The 14,356-nt window shown below is 38.7% G+C and overlaps 1 protein-coding gene across 16 annotated transcripts in view; it reads right to left on the bottom strand.

Moving 5' to 3' along the window:
- The window catches only part of SLC4A7 (solute carrier family 4 member 7), a 121,450-nt gene that overhangs the window by 66,057 nt on the left and 41,037 nt on the right, over positions 1–14,356 (bottom strand). For all 16 annotated transcript variants that reach the window (XM_059075232.2, XM_059075236.2, XM_059075230.2 and 13 more), the window contains exons 2-3: positions 12,770–12,851; positions 8,831–8,977 (exon numbers count right to left, since the gene is read on the bottom strand). In XM_059075232.2, the coding sequence (XP_058931215.1) occupies positions 8,831–8,977; positions 12,770–12,851 (229 nt within the window). The remainder of the gene's footprint in view (positions 1–8,830; positions 8,978–12,769; positions 12,852–14,356) is intronic.

Genomic DNA, 14,356 nt, shown 5'->3' with positions numbered 1-14,356 from the left:
ACCGACAGTGCAAGAGGGTTCCCTTTTCTCAACATCCTCTCCAGCATTGTTTGTAGATTTCTTGATGATGGACATTCTGACCAGTGTGTGATATCCCACTGTAGATTTGATTTGCATTTCCTAATTATTAATAATGTTGAGCATTCTTTCATGTGTTTGTTGGCAATCTGTAGATATTCTTCGGAGAAATGTCTACTTAAGTCTTCTGCCCATTTTTGGATTGGGTTGTTTGCTTTTTTGATATTGAGCTGCATGAGAGGCTTGTAAATTTTGAAGATGAATCCTTTGCAAGCTGCTTCATTTACAAATATTTTCTCCCATTCTGAGGGTTGTCTTTTCGCCTTGTTTATGGTTTCCTTTGCTGTGCAAAAGTTTTTAACTTTCATTAGGTCCCATTTGTTTATTTTTGTTTTTATTCCCATTTCTCTAGGAGGTGGGTCAAAAAGGATCTTGCTGTGATTTATGTCATACAGTGTTCTGCCTATGTTTTCCTCTAAGAGTTTGATAGTGTCTGCTCTTACATTTACGTCTTTAAACCATTTTGAGTTTACCTTTGTGTATGGTGTTAGGGAGTGTTCTAATTTCATTCTTTTACATGTAGTTGTACAGTTTTCCCAGCACCACTTAGTGAAGAGGCTGCCTTTCTCCATTGTATATTGCGGCCTCTTTTATCAAAGATAAGGTGACTATATGTGCATGGATTTATCTCTGGGCTTTCTATACTGTTCCATTGATCTATATTTCTGTTTTTGTGCCAGTACCATATTGTCTTGATTACTGTAGCTTTGTAGTATAGTCTGAAGTCAGGAAACCTGATTCCTCCTGCTCCATTTTTCTTTCTCAAGATTGCTTTGGCTATTCGGGGTCTTTTGTGTTTCCTTACCAACTGTGAAATTTTTTGTTCTAGTTCTGTGAAAAATAGCAGTGGTAGTTTGATAGGGATTGCATTGAATCTGTAGATTGCTTTGGGTAATATACTCATTTTCACAATGTTGTTTCTTCCAATCCAAGAGCATGATATATCTCTCCATCTGTATCATCTTTAATTTCTTTCATCAGTGTCTTAAATTTTCTGCATACAGGTCTTTTATCTCCTTACGTAGGTTTATTCCTAGATATTTTATTATTTTTGTTGCAATGGTAAATGGGAGTATTTTCTTAATTTCATTTTCTGATTCTTCATCGTAAGTGTATAGGAATGCGAGAGATTTCTATGCATTAATTTTGCATCCTTCTAGTTTACAAAATTCATTGATTAGCTCTAGTAGTTTTCTGGTAGAATCTTTAGGATTCTCTAGGTATAATATGTCACCTGCAAACAGTGACAGCTTTACTTCTTCTTTTCCAATTTGGATTTCTTTTATTTCTTTTTCTTCTCTGATTGCTGTGCCTAAAACTTCCAAAATTATGTTGAATAAGAGTGGTGAGAGTTGGCAACCTTGTCTTGTTCCTAATTTTAGTGGAAACGGTTTCAGTTTTTCACCATTGAGGATGATGTTAGCTGTGGGTTTGTCATATATGGCCTTTATTATGTTGAGGAAAGTTCCCTCTATGCCTACTTTCTGCAGGGTTTTTATCATAAATGGGTGTTGAATTTTGTCAAAAGCTTTCTCTGCATCTATTGAGATGATCATATGATTTTTCTCCTTCAGTTTGTTCATATGGTGTATCACATTGATTGATTTGCATATATTGAAGAATTCTTGCATTCGTGAGATAAAACTCACTTGATCATGGTATTTGATCCTTTTAATGTGCTGTTGGATTCTGTTTGCTAGTATTTTGTTGAGGATTTTTGCATCTATGTTCATCAGTGATATTGGCTTGTAGTTTTCTTTCTTTGTGACATCTTTGTCTGCTTTTGGTATCAGGGTGATGGTGGCCTCATACAATGAGTTTGGGAGTGTTCCTTCCTCTGCTATCTTTTGGAAGAATTTGAGAAGGATAGGTGTTAGCTGTTTTCTAAATGTTTGCTAGAATTCGCCTGGGAAGCCATCTGGTCCTGGGCTTTTGTTTGTTGGAAGATTTTTAAGCAGTTTCAATTTCAGTGCTTGTGATTGGTCTGTTCATATTTTCTGTTTCTTCCTGGTTCAGTCTCGGCAGGTTGTGCATTTCTAAGAATTTGTCCATTTCTTCCAGGTTGTCCATTTTATTTGCATAGAGTTGCTTGTAGTAATCTCTCATGATCCTTTGTATTTCTTCAGTGTTGTTACTTCTCCTTTTTCATTTCTAATTCTATTGATTTGAATCTTATCCCTTTTTTTCTTGATGCATCTGGCTAATAGTTTATCAATTTTGTTTATCTTCTCAAAGAAACAGCCTTTAGTTTTACTGATCTTTGCTATCATTTCCTTCATTTCTTTTTCATTTATTGCTAATCTGATCTTTATGATTTCTTTCCTTCCGCTAACTTTGGGGATTTTTTGTTCTTTTTTTTCTAATTGCTTTAGGTGCAAGGTTAGGTTGTTTATTTGAGATATTTCTTGTTCTTTAGGTAGGACTGTATTGCTATAAACTTCCCTTAGAGCTGCTTTTGCTGCATCCCATAGGTTTTGGGTCTTGGGTCGTCGTGTTTTCACTGTCATTTTTTTATAGGTATTTTTTGATTTCTTGAGTGATCTCTTGGTTATTAAGTAGTGTATTGCTTAGCCTCCATGTGTTTGTATTTTTTTACAGAATCTGTCTTGTAATTGATATCTAGTCTCATAGCATTGTGGTTGGAAAAGATACTTGATATGATTTCAGTTTTCTTAAATTTACCAAGGCTTGATTTGTGACCCAAGAAGATATGATCTATCCTGGAGAATGTTCCACGAGCACTTGAGAAGAACGTGTATTATGTTGTTTTTGGATGGAATGTTCTATAATTATCAATTAAGCCCATCTTGTTTAATGCATCATTTAAAGCTTGTGTTTCCTTATTTATTCTCATTTTGGATGATCTGCCCATTGGTGAAAATGGGGTGGTAAAGTCCGCTACTATGATTGCGTTACTGTTGATTTCCCTTTTATGGCTGTTAGTATTTGCCTAATGTATTGAAATGCTACGTTGGGTGTACAAATATTTACAATTGTTATATCTTCTTGGATTGATCCCCTGATCATTATGTAGTGTCCTTCTTTGTCTCTTGTAGTAGTTTGTGTTAAAGTCTATTTTGTCTGATATGAGAATTGCTACTCCTGCTTTCTCTTGATTTCCATTTGCATGGAATATCTTTTTCCATCCCTCCACTTTCAGTCTGTATATGTCCCTAGGTCTGAAGTGGGTCTCTTGTAGACAGCATATATACGGGTCTTGTTTTTGTATCCATTCAGCCAGTCTATATCTTTTGGTTGGAGCATTTAATCCATTTACATTTACGGTAATTATCAACATGTATGTTCCTATTACCATTTACTTAATTGTTTCGGGTTTTTTCTTGTAGGTCTTTTCCTTCTCTTTTTTTTCCTGCCTAGAAAAGTTCCTTTAGCATTTGTTGTAAAGCTGGTTTGGTGGTGCTGAATTCTCTCAGCTTTTGCTGGTCTGTCAAGCTTTTAATTTGTCCGTCAAATCTGAATGAGATCCTTGCTGGGTAGAGTGATGTTGGTTGTAGGTTTTTCTCCTTCATCACTTAAAATATGTCCTGTTACTCCCTTCAGGCTTGCAGAGTTTCTGCTGAAAGATCAGCAGTTAACCTTATGGGGATTCCCTTGTATGTTATTTGTTGTTTTCCCTTCCTGCTTTTAATATTTTTTGTTTGTATTTAATTTTTGATAGTTTGACTAATATGTGTCTTGGCGTGTTTCTCCTTGGATTTATCCTGTATGGGACTCTGTGCTTCCTGGACTTGATTAAATATTTCCTTTCCCACATTAAGGAAGTTTTCAACTATAATCTCTTCAAACATTTTCTCAGTCCCTTTCTTTTTCTCTTCCCCTTCTGGGACCCCTATAATTCAAATGTTGGCACGCTTAATGTTGTCTCAGAGGTATCAGACGCTGTCCTCAATTCTTTTCATTCTTTTTTCTTTATTCTGCTCTGCAGTAGTTATTTCTACTATTTTATCTTCCAGGTCACTTATCTCTTCTTCTGACTCAGTTATTCTGCTATTGACCCCATCTAGAGTATTTTTCATTTCATTTATTGTGTTGTTCATCACTGTTTGCTCTTTAGTTCTTCTAGGTCCTTGTTAAACGTTTCTCGTATTTTCTCCATTCTGTTTCCAAGATTTTAGATCATCTTTACTATCATTATTCTGAATTCTTTTTCAGGTAGACTGCCTATTTCCTCTTCATTTGTTAGGTCTGGTGGGTTTTTACCTTGCTCCTTCATCTGCTGTGTGTTTCTCTGTCTTCTCATTTTGCTTAACTTACTGTGTTTGGGGTCTCCTTTTCGCAGGCTGCAGGTTTGTAGTTCCCGTTATTTTTGGTGTCTGTTCCCAGTGGCTAAAGTTGGTTCAGTGGGTTGTGTGGGCCTCCTGGTGGAGCAGACTAGTGCCTGTGTTCTAGTGGATGAGGCTGTATCTTGTCTTTCTGGTGGGCAGGTCCACGTCTGGTGGTGCATTTTGGGATATCTGTGGCCTCATTATGATTTTAGGCAGCTTCTGCTAATGGTTGGGGTTGTGTTCCTGTTTTGCTAGTTGTTTGGCATAGAGTGTCCAGTACTGTAGCTTTCTGGTCATTGAGTGGAGCTGGGTCTTGGCGTTAAGATGGAGATCTCTGGGAGATTTTCGCCGTTTGATATTACATGGAGCTGGGAGGTCTCTTGTGGACCAGTGTTATGAACTTGGCTCTCCCACCTAGAGGCACAGCCCTGATGCCTGGCTGGACCGCCTGTCATCCATATGGCTCAGAATAAAAGGGAGAAAAAAAAAAGAGAAAAACAAAGATAAAATAATGTAAAAGAAAATAAAGTTATTAAAATAAAAAAGAATTAAAAGAATTTTGTTTAAAGTAAGAACAAAAGAAAGAAAAGAGCAACCAAACCAAAAAACAAATCCACCAATGATAACAAGTGCTAAAAAGTATACTAAAAACCAAAACAAACAAACAAAAAAAGTGGACAGACAGATCCCTAAGACAAATGGTAAAAGCAAAGCTATACAGACAAAATCACACACAGAAGCATACATATACAAACTCACAAAAAGAGAAAAAGGGAAAAATATATATATATCGTTGCTCCCAAAGTTCACCTCCTCAATTTGGGATGATTTGTTGCCTATTCAGGTATTCCACAGATGCAGGGTACATCAAGTTTATTGTGGAGATTAACTCCGCTGCCCCTGAGGCTGCTGGGAGAAATTTCCCTTTGCCTTCTTTGTTCGCACATCTCCCGGGGTTCAGTCTTGGATTTGGCCCCGCCTCTGCATGTAGGTCGACTGAGGGCGTCTGTTCTTTGCTCAGACAGGACAGGGTTAAAGGAGCAGCTGATTTGCGGGCTCTGGTTCACTCAGGCTGGGAGGAGGGAGGAGTACAGAGTGTGGAGCAAGCCTGCGGCGGCAGACACTGCCATGACGTTGCAGCAGCCTAAGGCATGCCATGTGTTCTCCCGGGAAAGTTGTCCCTGGATCACGGGACCCTGGCAGTGGCAGGCTGGCTGCACAGGCTACCATGAGAGGAGGTGTGGATTCTGACCTGTGCTTGCACACAGGTTTCTTGGTAGCTGCAGCAGCAGCCTTAGTGTCTTATGCCCATCTCTGGGGTCTGCACTGATAGCCACGGCTTGCACCCATCTCTGGACCTCCTTGAAGCGGCCCTCTTAATTCCCTCTCCTCACACATGAGGAAACAAGAGGCAAGAAGAAGTCTCTTACCTCTTCAGCAGCTCCAGACTTTTTCCTGGATTCCCTCCTGGCCAGCTGTGGCGCACTAGCCCCCTTCAGGCTGTGTTCACACCGCCAACCCCAGTCCTCTCCCTGGGATCCAACCCCCGAAGCCCGAGCCTCAGCTCCCAGGCCCCGCCCGTCCCAGTGGGTGAGCAGACAAGCCTCTCAGGCACCAATCCTCTGTGCGGGAATCTCTCTGCTTTGCCCTCTGCGCCCCTGTTGCTGTGCTCTCCTCCGTGGCTCCAAAGCTCCCCCCAACACCACCACCCCCATCTCCGCCAGTGAAGGGGCTTCCTAGTGTTTGGAAACTTCTTCCTTCACAGCTCCCTCCCTGAGGTGCAGGTCCCGTCCCTATTCTTTTGTCTCTGTCTTTTCTTTTTTTCTTTTGCCCTACCCAGGTACGTGGGGAGTTTCTTGCCTTTTGGGAGGTCTGAGGTCTTCTGCCAGTGTTCAGTAGGTGTTCTGTAGTTGTTCCACATGTAGATGTATCTTTGATGTATTTGTGGGGAGGAAGGTGATCTCCATGCCTTACTCTTCTGCCATCTTGAAGCTCCTCCCTCTGAATCTGCTTCTATTGATTTATTTTTCTCTTGGTTATGCCTATTTTCCTACTTCATTATATCCCAAATAATTTGTGGATGTCAGATATTGTGCATTTCTCATGGTCAGGTGCTAGGTTTTACTGTATTTCTTTTAGCAGTACTAGACTTTGTTCCAGCATGCAGATACTTGAAGTCAGTTTAATTCTTTCAAGACCTTCTTTCAAATTTTTTTTTTTCTAACAGATCCACTGTAGCCCTTAGAGTAAAACTAATTTAGACCCACTACTAAGGCAATACCCTTCTGAGACCTCTATCTAATGCCCTATATGTCACAAGTCTTTCCACTGACTGGTGGGAACATATCCTATTCCCAGTCTTTGTGTGAAATCCAGGAATTGTTTACCATACTGCTTTCTGGTGGCTATATATCAAGCCTCAGGTAGTTTCCTATCACACATACCCAGACTAGTACCCAGCCAAAGATTTAAAAGGACCCTTCTTCAGACCTTTGGAACACTCTCTGTGTGTAGCTCTCTACTCTCTGGCACTCTACATCTTAAATCCTAACCTCGTAGGCCTCCCCAAATTCCAATCTGTCTCCTCAATTCTGAGAGCCTGCTACGCTCTGTCTGGGTTCCTCATGCTATGGCCTGGAAATTGTCTCACAGGGATGAACTCAGGACCACAGGGGTCATCTCACTTGCTTCCCCTCTCTCAGAGCTCAGCATCCTATGCTGCCGGTTGCCCACTGTCTGAAAATTACTGTTTCATATATTCTGTGCAGTTTTTTTAACTGTTTAAAATTGGAGGATAAATTCAATTCCTGTTATTCCATCATGTCCAGAAGTAAAACACCTGTGTAATGTCTTTTTGGAGAGTGGCGGGGGGAAGAAAGAAGGGACTTCATAGCGATTTCTAGGATACAGATTGGAGTTAAAACCAAAATAAACCCAATTCTGTGGCATAAAACTTTTCTAGGCATAATTACTCTATGAAAAAGTTACAAATATTTTCTCCACCAAATTTATTTTTCAAACCACTATATTTAGACTTCATATTTCAGAACTCAGCTTGAACATTAAACCACCTAGCCAGATAAACATACAAACATACTTACAGTCTAGTAAGCAGCATTCCTATAAAAAATATTGTGTGCCTTTTTATTCAGAATGAAATAGAGAAGCATACTGATCCACTCACAAAATAACAGCAAAATACTTCTCAACTACCAATGTCATCAAAGTCCACTAGTAGTGTGATGCTTTCTAAAATTACTGTTGATTTTTCCTTCACCAGCGACATACTTTTGTTAGCTATATGACCACTTAATAGTTTATTAGGCCATCAGTATCTCTTACTACTGGCTAAGAGATTCCCATCATTTAGCCTCTCTAAGTTGAAGTTTCTCCATCTATATAATGAAAACAATAATACCTATCTTTAATTTTTTTAAAATGCTGAGGAGATTAAGTCAAAGCACGTATGTCAAGGGCTTGGTGGAATACTCAGCATAGAATTGTCACTTAATATTTTACTAGGCCATCAGTATCTTCTTTCTTATGATCATGACATAAGCTGTAGTATACACAGTAATTATTTCCCTCTTTACCTCGTCAAAAGAACTTTCCTTCAGCACAGCACACAAGTGCCTGTGGGGGTGCAGCTCACGAGGCTCCTCAAGAATGCACACACTAGGACCTATGGTGTATATGGCCATATGAGCCACGGTGTCCTAAAAAACCAATGATGCCCTACATGTCAACTGAGTGCAATGTCCTGCTCAAGCTGCTCAGCTATTTTTTTGGGCTCTTGCCTTCCCAGCTTTCAGGGGCACTTAAATAACTACTAATCTTTATTATCAGATACTAATTCATTTTCCTCTACCATATGCCTTTTTTGCTTTCTGAGATTCCCATCATTTCCTCTGTCTACTGGCACTTCTTTATTGCTCTGCTTTCAAACAAAAATTCTGTCCTTCTAAAGACAATACTATCAAATCAATGCACTCTTTTCTGCACAGATAACCAAGTAATCCAGCTTTATGGATAAAAATCTTCTGGCAAAAAATGTATTTAAAAATGAAAAAAAAAATTTCAATCTCTTCCAAGAGCCTAAGGATTCCAGATATTTGTTCATTGCATATGTTAACTGTGATATATATAATAGAGAAAAGGAAATAAAAACCCTCCTAAACTGAATTTTAAGTGCCAAGACTCAACATTTACAATTCCAAGGCTGGAATACAATAAAGAAACCAAAGCCCCTTACTTTTTTCACTCATCCTAAGTAGATCTTAACCTATAAACTAAGCATTTTTCTTGTAGAAAAAATATTCTTACTTCAATTAGTATTCCTCAATGCATATACTGTGTCTGAGTTATTACAGAAATACAATTTTAAAAAGGAAATATTTAATTTAAAAAAAAAAAACTTTCCAGGAAAGAACCTTAAACTGTTAATGGAGAACTTTCCATTCTCTTACCGTAAGAAGGAGATTCCCGTCCATCTTCTCTGTCTGAGTCTTTGTCTTTTCTTCTCCGGTGGTGATGTTTGTGTCCACGATGCCTGTGACGCCGGCGACTCTCTTTACTAAATGGGACGTGAACACCTATATACACAGCTCGATGACCTGGTAAAATGTTCGGAAACATTACTGGCAGACTTCATTTTATTGCACATCACAGATACTGCTTTTTTCAAATAGAAGGTTTGTGGCAACCTTGCAATGAACCAATGTATCAGCACTATTTTTCCAACAGCATTTGCTCACCTCCTGTCTCTGTGTCATGTTTTGACAGTAATTCTTGCAATGGTTCAAACTTTTTCATTATTATTATATTTGTTATGGTGGTCCATGATCAGTGATCTTTGATTTACTATGGTGATTGTTTGGAGACACCACAAACCATGCCCATATAAGATGGTGAACTTAATTGATAAATGTTTGTGTTCTGACTGCTCCCCGACCATCTGTTCCCCCATCTCTCCCCCTCTCCTTGGGCTTCCCTATTCCCTGAGACACAGCCATGCTGAAATTAGTCCAATTACAAACCTTACAATGGCCTCTAAGCGTTCAAGTGAAAGAGTCGCACATCTCTCACCTTAAATCAGAAGCTAGAAATGATTAAGCCTAGTGAGAAAGGCATGCCGAAACTGGCATAAAGCCAGGCCTCTAGTGCCAAACAGCCAAGAAGTGAAAGCAAAGGAAAAGTTCTTGAAGGAAATTAAAAGTGCTACTCTAGTGAACACACAAATGATAAGAAAGTGAAACAGATTTACTGTTGATAAGGAGAAAGTTTTACTGGTCTGGATAGAATGTAGACAAAACAGCCTTCTATTGGAAGAAGATGCCATCTAGGGCTTTCACAGCTAGAGAGGAGAAGACAATGCCTGGCTTCAAAGCTTCAAAGGACATGCATGCTAATGCAGCTGGTGAAGTGAAGTTGAAGCCAATGCTCATTTACCATTTTGAAAATCCTAGGGCCCTTAAGAGTCACGGTCAGTCTATTCTGCCTGTCCTCTATATATGTATTTTTTTTCCTTCCTTCCTTCCTTCCTGCCTTCCTTCTGAAAATCCTAGGGCCCTTAAGAATCATGCTGAGTCTATTCTGCCTGTGTTCTATATATGTATACTTTTCTCCTTCCTTCCTTCCTCCCTCCCTCCCTCCCTCCCTTCTTTTTTATTTAACTTCAGTTGATTTACAGTATTGTGTTAGTTTCACGTGTATAGCTTCAGATTCTTTTCCATTATAGGTTATACAAAGCCTGGATGACAGCGCATCTGTTGACAACACAGTTTACTGAATATTTTAAGCCCACTGTTGAGACCTACTGCTCAGAAAAAAACGATTCCTTTCAAAGTAAGAATTACTGCTCATTGACAAGGCACCTAGTTACCCAAGAGCTCTGATGGAGATGTACAAAGAGATTAATGATGTTTTCATGCCTGGTAACACAACATCCATTCTGCAGCTCATGGATCAAGGAGTCATTTCAACTTTCAGGTCTTGAAGGCTATAGCTGCCATAGACAGTAACTCCTCTGATAGATCTGGGCAAAGTTAATTGAAAACCTTTTGGAAAGGATTCACCATTCCTTCCCAGATGCCATGAATAGCATTCATGATTCATGGGAAGAGGTCAAAATATCAACATTAACAGGCATTTGGAAGAAGTTGATTCCAGCCCTCGTGGATGACTTTGAGGGGTTCAAGACTTCAGTGGAGAAAGTCACTGCAGATGTGATGGAAACAGCAAAAGAGCTAGAATTAGAAGTGGAGCCTAAAGATGGGACTGAATTGCTGCCAGCTCATGATAAAACTTGTTTCCTACTGATGAAGAAAGAAAGTGGTTTCTTTGGATGAAATCTACTCCTGGTGAAGCTGCTGTGAAGATTGTTGAAATGACAACAAAGGATTAGAATACTGCATAAATTTAGTTGATCAGAGGCAAAGGCAGGGTTTGAGAGGACTCTAATTTTGAAAGACATTCTACTGTGGGTCAAATGCTATCACACAGCCTTGCAGGCTACAGAGAAATCATTCATGAAAGGAGTCAATCAAAGTGGCAAACTTTATTTTTGTCTTATTTTAAGAAATCAACCCCAACCTTCAGCAACTACCACCCTCATCAGTCAGCAGCCACCAACATCAAGGCAAGACCCTCCACCAGCAAAAAGATTATGACTTGCTGAAGGCTCAGATGATGGTTACCATTTTTTAGCAATAAAGTATTTTTTAGTTAAGGCATGTACATTGTTTTTTAGACACAGTGCTATTCACACTTAATAGACTACAATATAGCATGAACATAACCTTTATATGCACTAGGAAACCAAAAAAATTCATGTGACTCACTTTACTGCAATATTCACTTTATTGCAGTGGTCTGGAACCAAACCTGCAGTATCTCTGAGTATTGCCAGTATTAGTTTTCCAAAATGGAAAAAAAGTAACATACACAAAAGTATACCAAAATTTACTATGATAAAAAAGAATTATGTAGAAGTTCATGTAATTAACAATGCTAGTCTCCTGTTACTTCTCTTATTTTACAGAGCACCAAGGGCTCTGTTATACCAAGGGCTGATTACACCAAGGGCTAATGCCATTGACTGATAAACACACTAGATATACAGGTTACTTTAAAAAATGTTTTTTTTTTCCATTTCAGGAAGCAAATGTGGAGAACACTTATTTGTGTCTCTTTCCACCTCTTTTTGTAAAGCAATGGCCCTATTCAGCTATCACAGAAGACTTTAACTCAAAAATGTAGGTCTCAAAAAGATCCCAAAATAAGTCTATCAAAACATATGCCGCAAACACCACCTTAAGCAAGTGTTCAGGGTTAACATCGCCAATAGTAAGTTATGTAGATAACACCTGTCCACAGGTGAGAGGGGCACATCACGTGTGGTATGCTCCTCACTTCCCATGATCTGGGCTATGAGATTATAACATCACAATGTGACATTAGACAAACCCAAATTTTGGGACATTCTATTAGTATCTAACCACTACTCTTCCAAATATCAAGGTCATGAAAAATGGGGAAAGATCTAGAAACTGTCATAGGTTACAGGAGACTAAGGAGACCTGACAACTAACTGTCCTATCACAACCTGAGCTGTTCAACGGAATCCTGGGACAGAAAAAGAACATCGGTGGAAAAACTAGTAAAATCTGAATAAAATCTGTAGTTTAGTTAGTAGTATTGTAATCAATTTTAATTTCTTCATTTTCATAAACTTACACCTAAATAAAATGTTAACATTAGAAAAAGCTGGGTGAAACGTATACAGGGGACACTCTGTACTACCCTTGCAGCTCTTCTGTAAATCTAAACTTATTTCAAAAAAAAGAAACAAACAAACAAACCATTTGTCAGGACTTCTTCCGGCTCAGGGAAAACAGATTGGCAAATAACTCATTTGCTACACAATTCTATGCTGAGGTTTTTATAAGTACTTTAAAAGGCTGATTAACAGACATATAAAATGAACATTTAGATGACAACCAGTGATAACTTGGGCTTATTAGTCTGGCACGCTATAGTTTGCTCATAATTCAAATTACCCAGGCTGTTAGAAAAGAAATTAAAGAATTAACTCATTTTATAATTGTGGCATTTCAATTTCCAAGATAAGTAATGGTAACCATCAGTAAAGTTTGAAAAGCATTCTGATATTTATATTTCAGGGAATGTTCTATTTGCAGATATGGGTAGTGGTTAAATGGGTTTTTGCTGTATTACTCTTCTTTAAACTATATTTAGAAAAGTGTTGAACACTCTTCTAAATGTATGCTCTACAATGACAACAACAAATATTTCAACAAATATTTCAACAAATAACAGGTAAAGGACACTAACAAACATTCATTAGTAATTTATCCTGCTAAACAAGTTACTTTAAACAAACTTACTCTCTAGTTCTTCTTTTTCAAACTTGGTGTTCACAGTTGAGCTGGTTTTGCCAAGATCTACAACAGCTTCTTCATCGGGACCCTAAAAAGAAATTATTCTCATTCACTCATGAAATCAATATATACTGAGGACCTACTTACTAGGGTGTGTTATTTGAGACAGCCAAAAATATGTAACAGATTGCCTTCCTCTCAAATAACTGAATTCGTAATATAGCTAACTGTATTCTTTTAAAAGTATGTTTATAGGCTTTTTTTTTTTTTTTAATCCACAGAAGACCATTCAAAAATCTCATGGAAAGAACTGAAATGACAAAGATTTTTTACTGGTCTTCTATGGAAGTTACTGGTAACTGGTATACATACTCACTTCAATGGAACAACTCTCCAGAGATCAGAAATTAAAGAAAATCAGGGATGAGGAAAACTCTTAGATATCAATATAGAATACTTTTTTCTTTCCTTCTTCTTCTTCTTTTTTTTTTGCTCTTAGGTACTCTTAACCAAAAAACAAAAACAAAAAACCCCGCCTAACTCAGCTACATTGGATATTGGATTATGGTTAAACATACAATGGTCAAAAATAAGTCCATAGACTTAACATGTAGTATCACTTTCACTCATAAGTTACCAAGAAACAATCAAAGTTATAAGAACTTTTTATTTCTCTACAAAGGAAAAGCCATGCCAAAATTTAACCTCTAAGGAGAGTCCAGCTTTGAGTTGTGGAAGTCAACTTTCACAATTTTGTTCCATTCTTCAGCTTAACAAAAAGACTATAACCATATTTACTGTAAAACGCTACACAGACTTTTTAAAAGAAAATTTTAGCTTAAATTTCCCTTCTCAACTTCTAACTTAACTTTCAAAAGAACATTATATAATCCTCATTAACTACTGATTAAGAACTTAGTATGTACAAGATTCTGCATCACTGACTGAGACAGATGGACGAAGCCCCTTCCCTTCAGAGGTCTTATGTGAGCTGTGGCTCACACTGGCCCCATGCCCAGCAGCGCTCTGCAGCCTCACAGACCTTCACTGCTGACGGGTGTGGCCAGCAGAGCCACCATGAGGTGGCCCTACAGGTGCACACAGACGCAGTGGGCAAGAGTGACGAGGAGGACAGCACCCTCCACTTCCATTTCCTCAGGGAAGTCTGTTCCATCTTAAGTGACAAAGACCAGAGAGCAGAGTACAACGAGCAGGGGACAGTGGATAAGGACTCCGCTGTACTCAACCAAACCTGGGACTGGGACACACACTGGAGGAAGACACTCAAGGTTCTGAAAACATAGACAAAGGTTCTGAGGAAGAGCTGACTGATGTGACAAAGGCCTAACTGAACTTCAAGCGTGACATGGATCAGTTCGTGGAGTGTGCATGTGTGTAGTACAGAGGAACCCAGAATATGGAACCTCATTTGGCAAGGCATTCATACTGGACAAATCCTGTCCCACAATGCCTCTGTCAAAGGATCAAAGCAAGAGATGAACAGAAGGAAAAGGATGGCCCAGAAAGAGGCTAAAAAAAACACAGAAATGAGCAGAAAGGAGCCAGGGCTTGATGAAGAGGTAGATGACCTAA

Source organism: Kogia breviceps, chromosome 10 (assembly GCF_026419965.1).
Source record: "Kogia breviceps isolate mKogBre1 chromosome 10, mKogBre1 haplotype 1, whole genome shotgun sequence".
NCBI classification, from domain to species: Eukaryota; Metazoa; Chordata; class Mammalia; order Artiodactyla; family Physeteridae; genus Kogia; species Kogia breviceps.
This window is presented reverse-complemented; position numbering and strand designations above follow the sequence as displayed.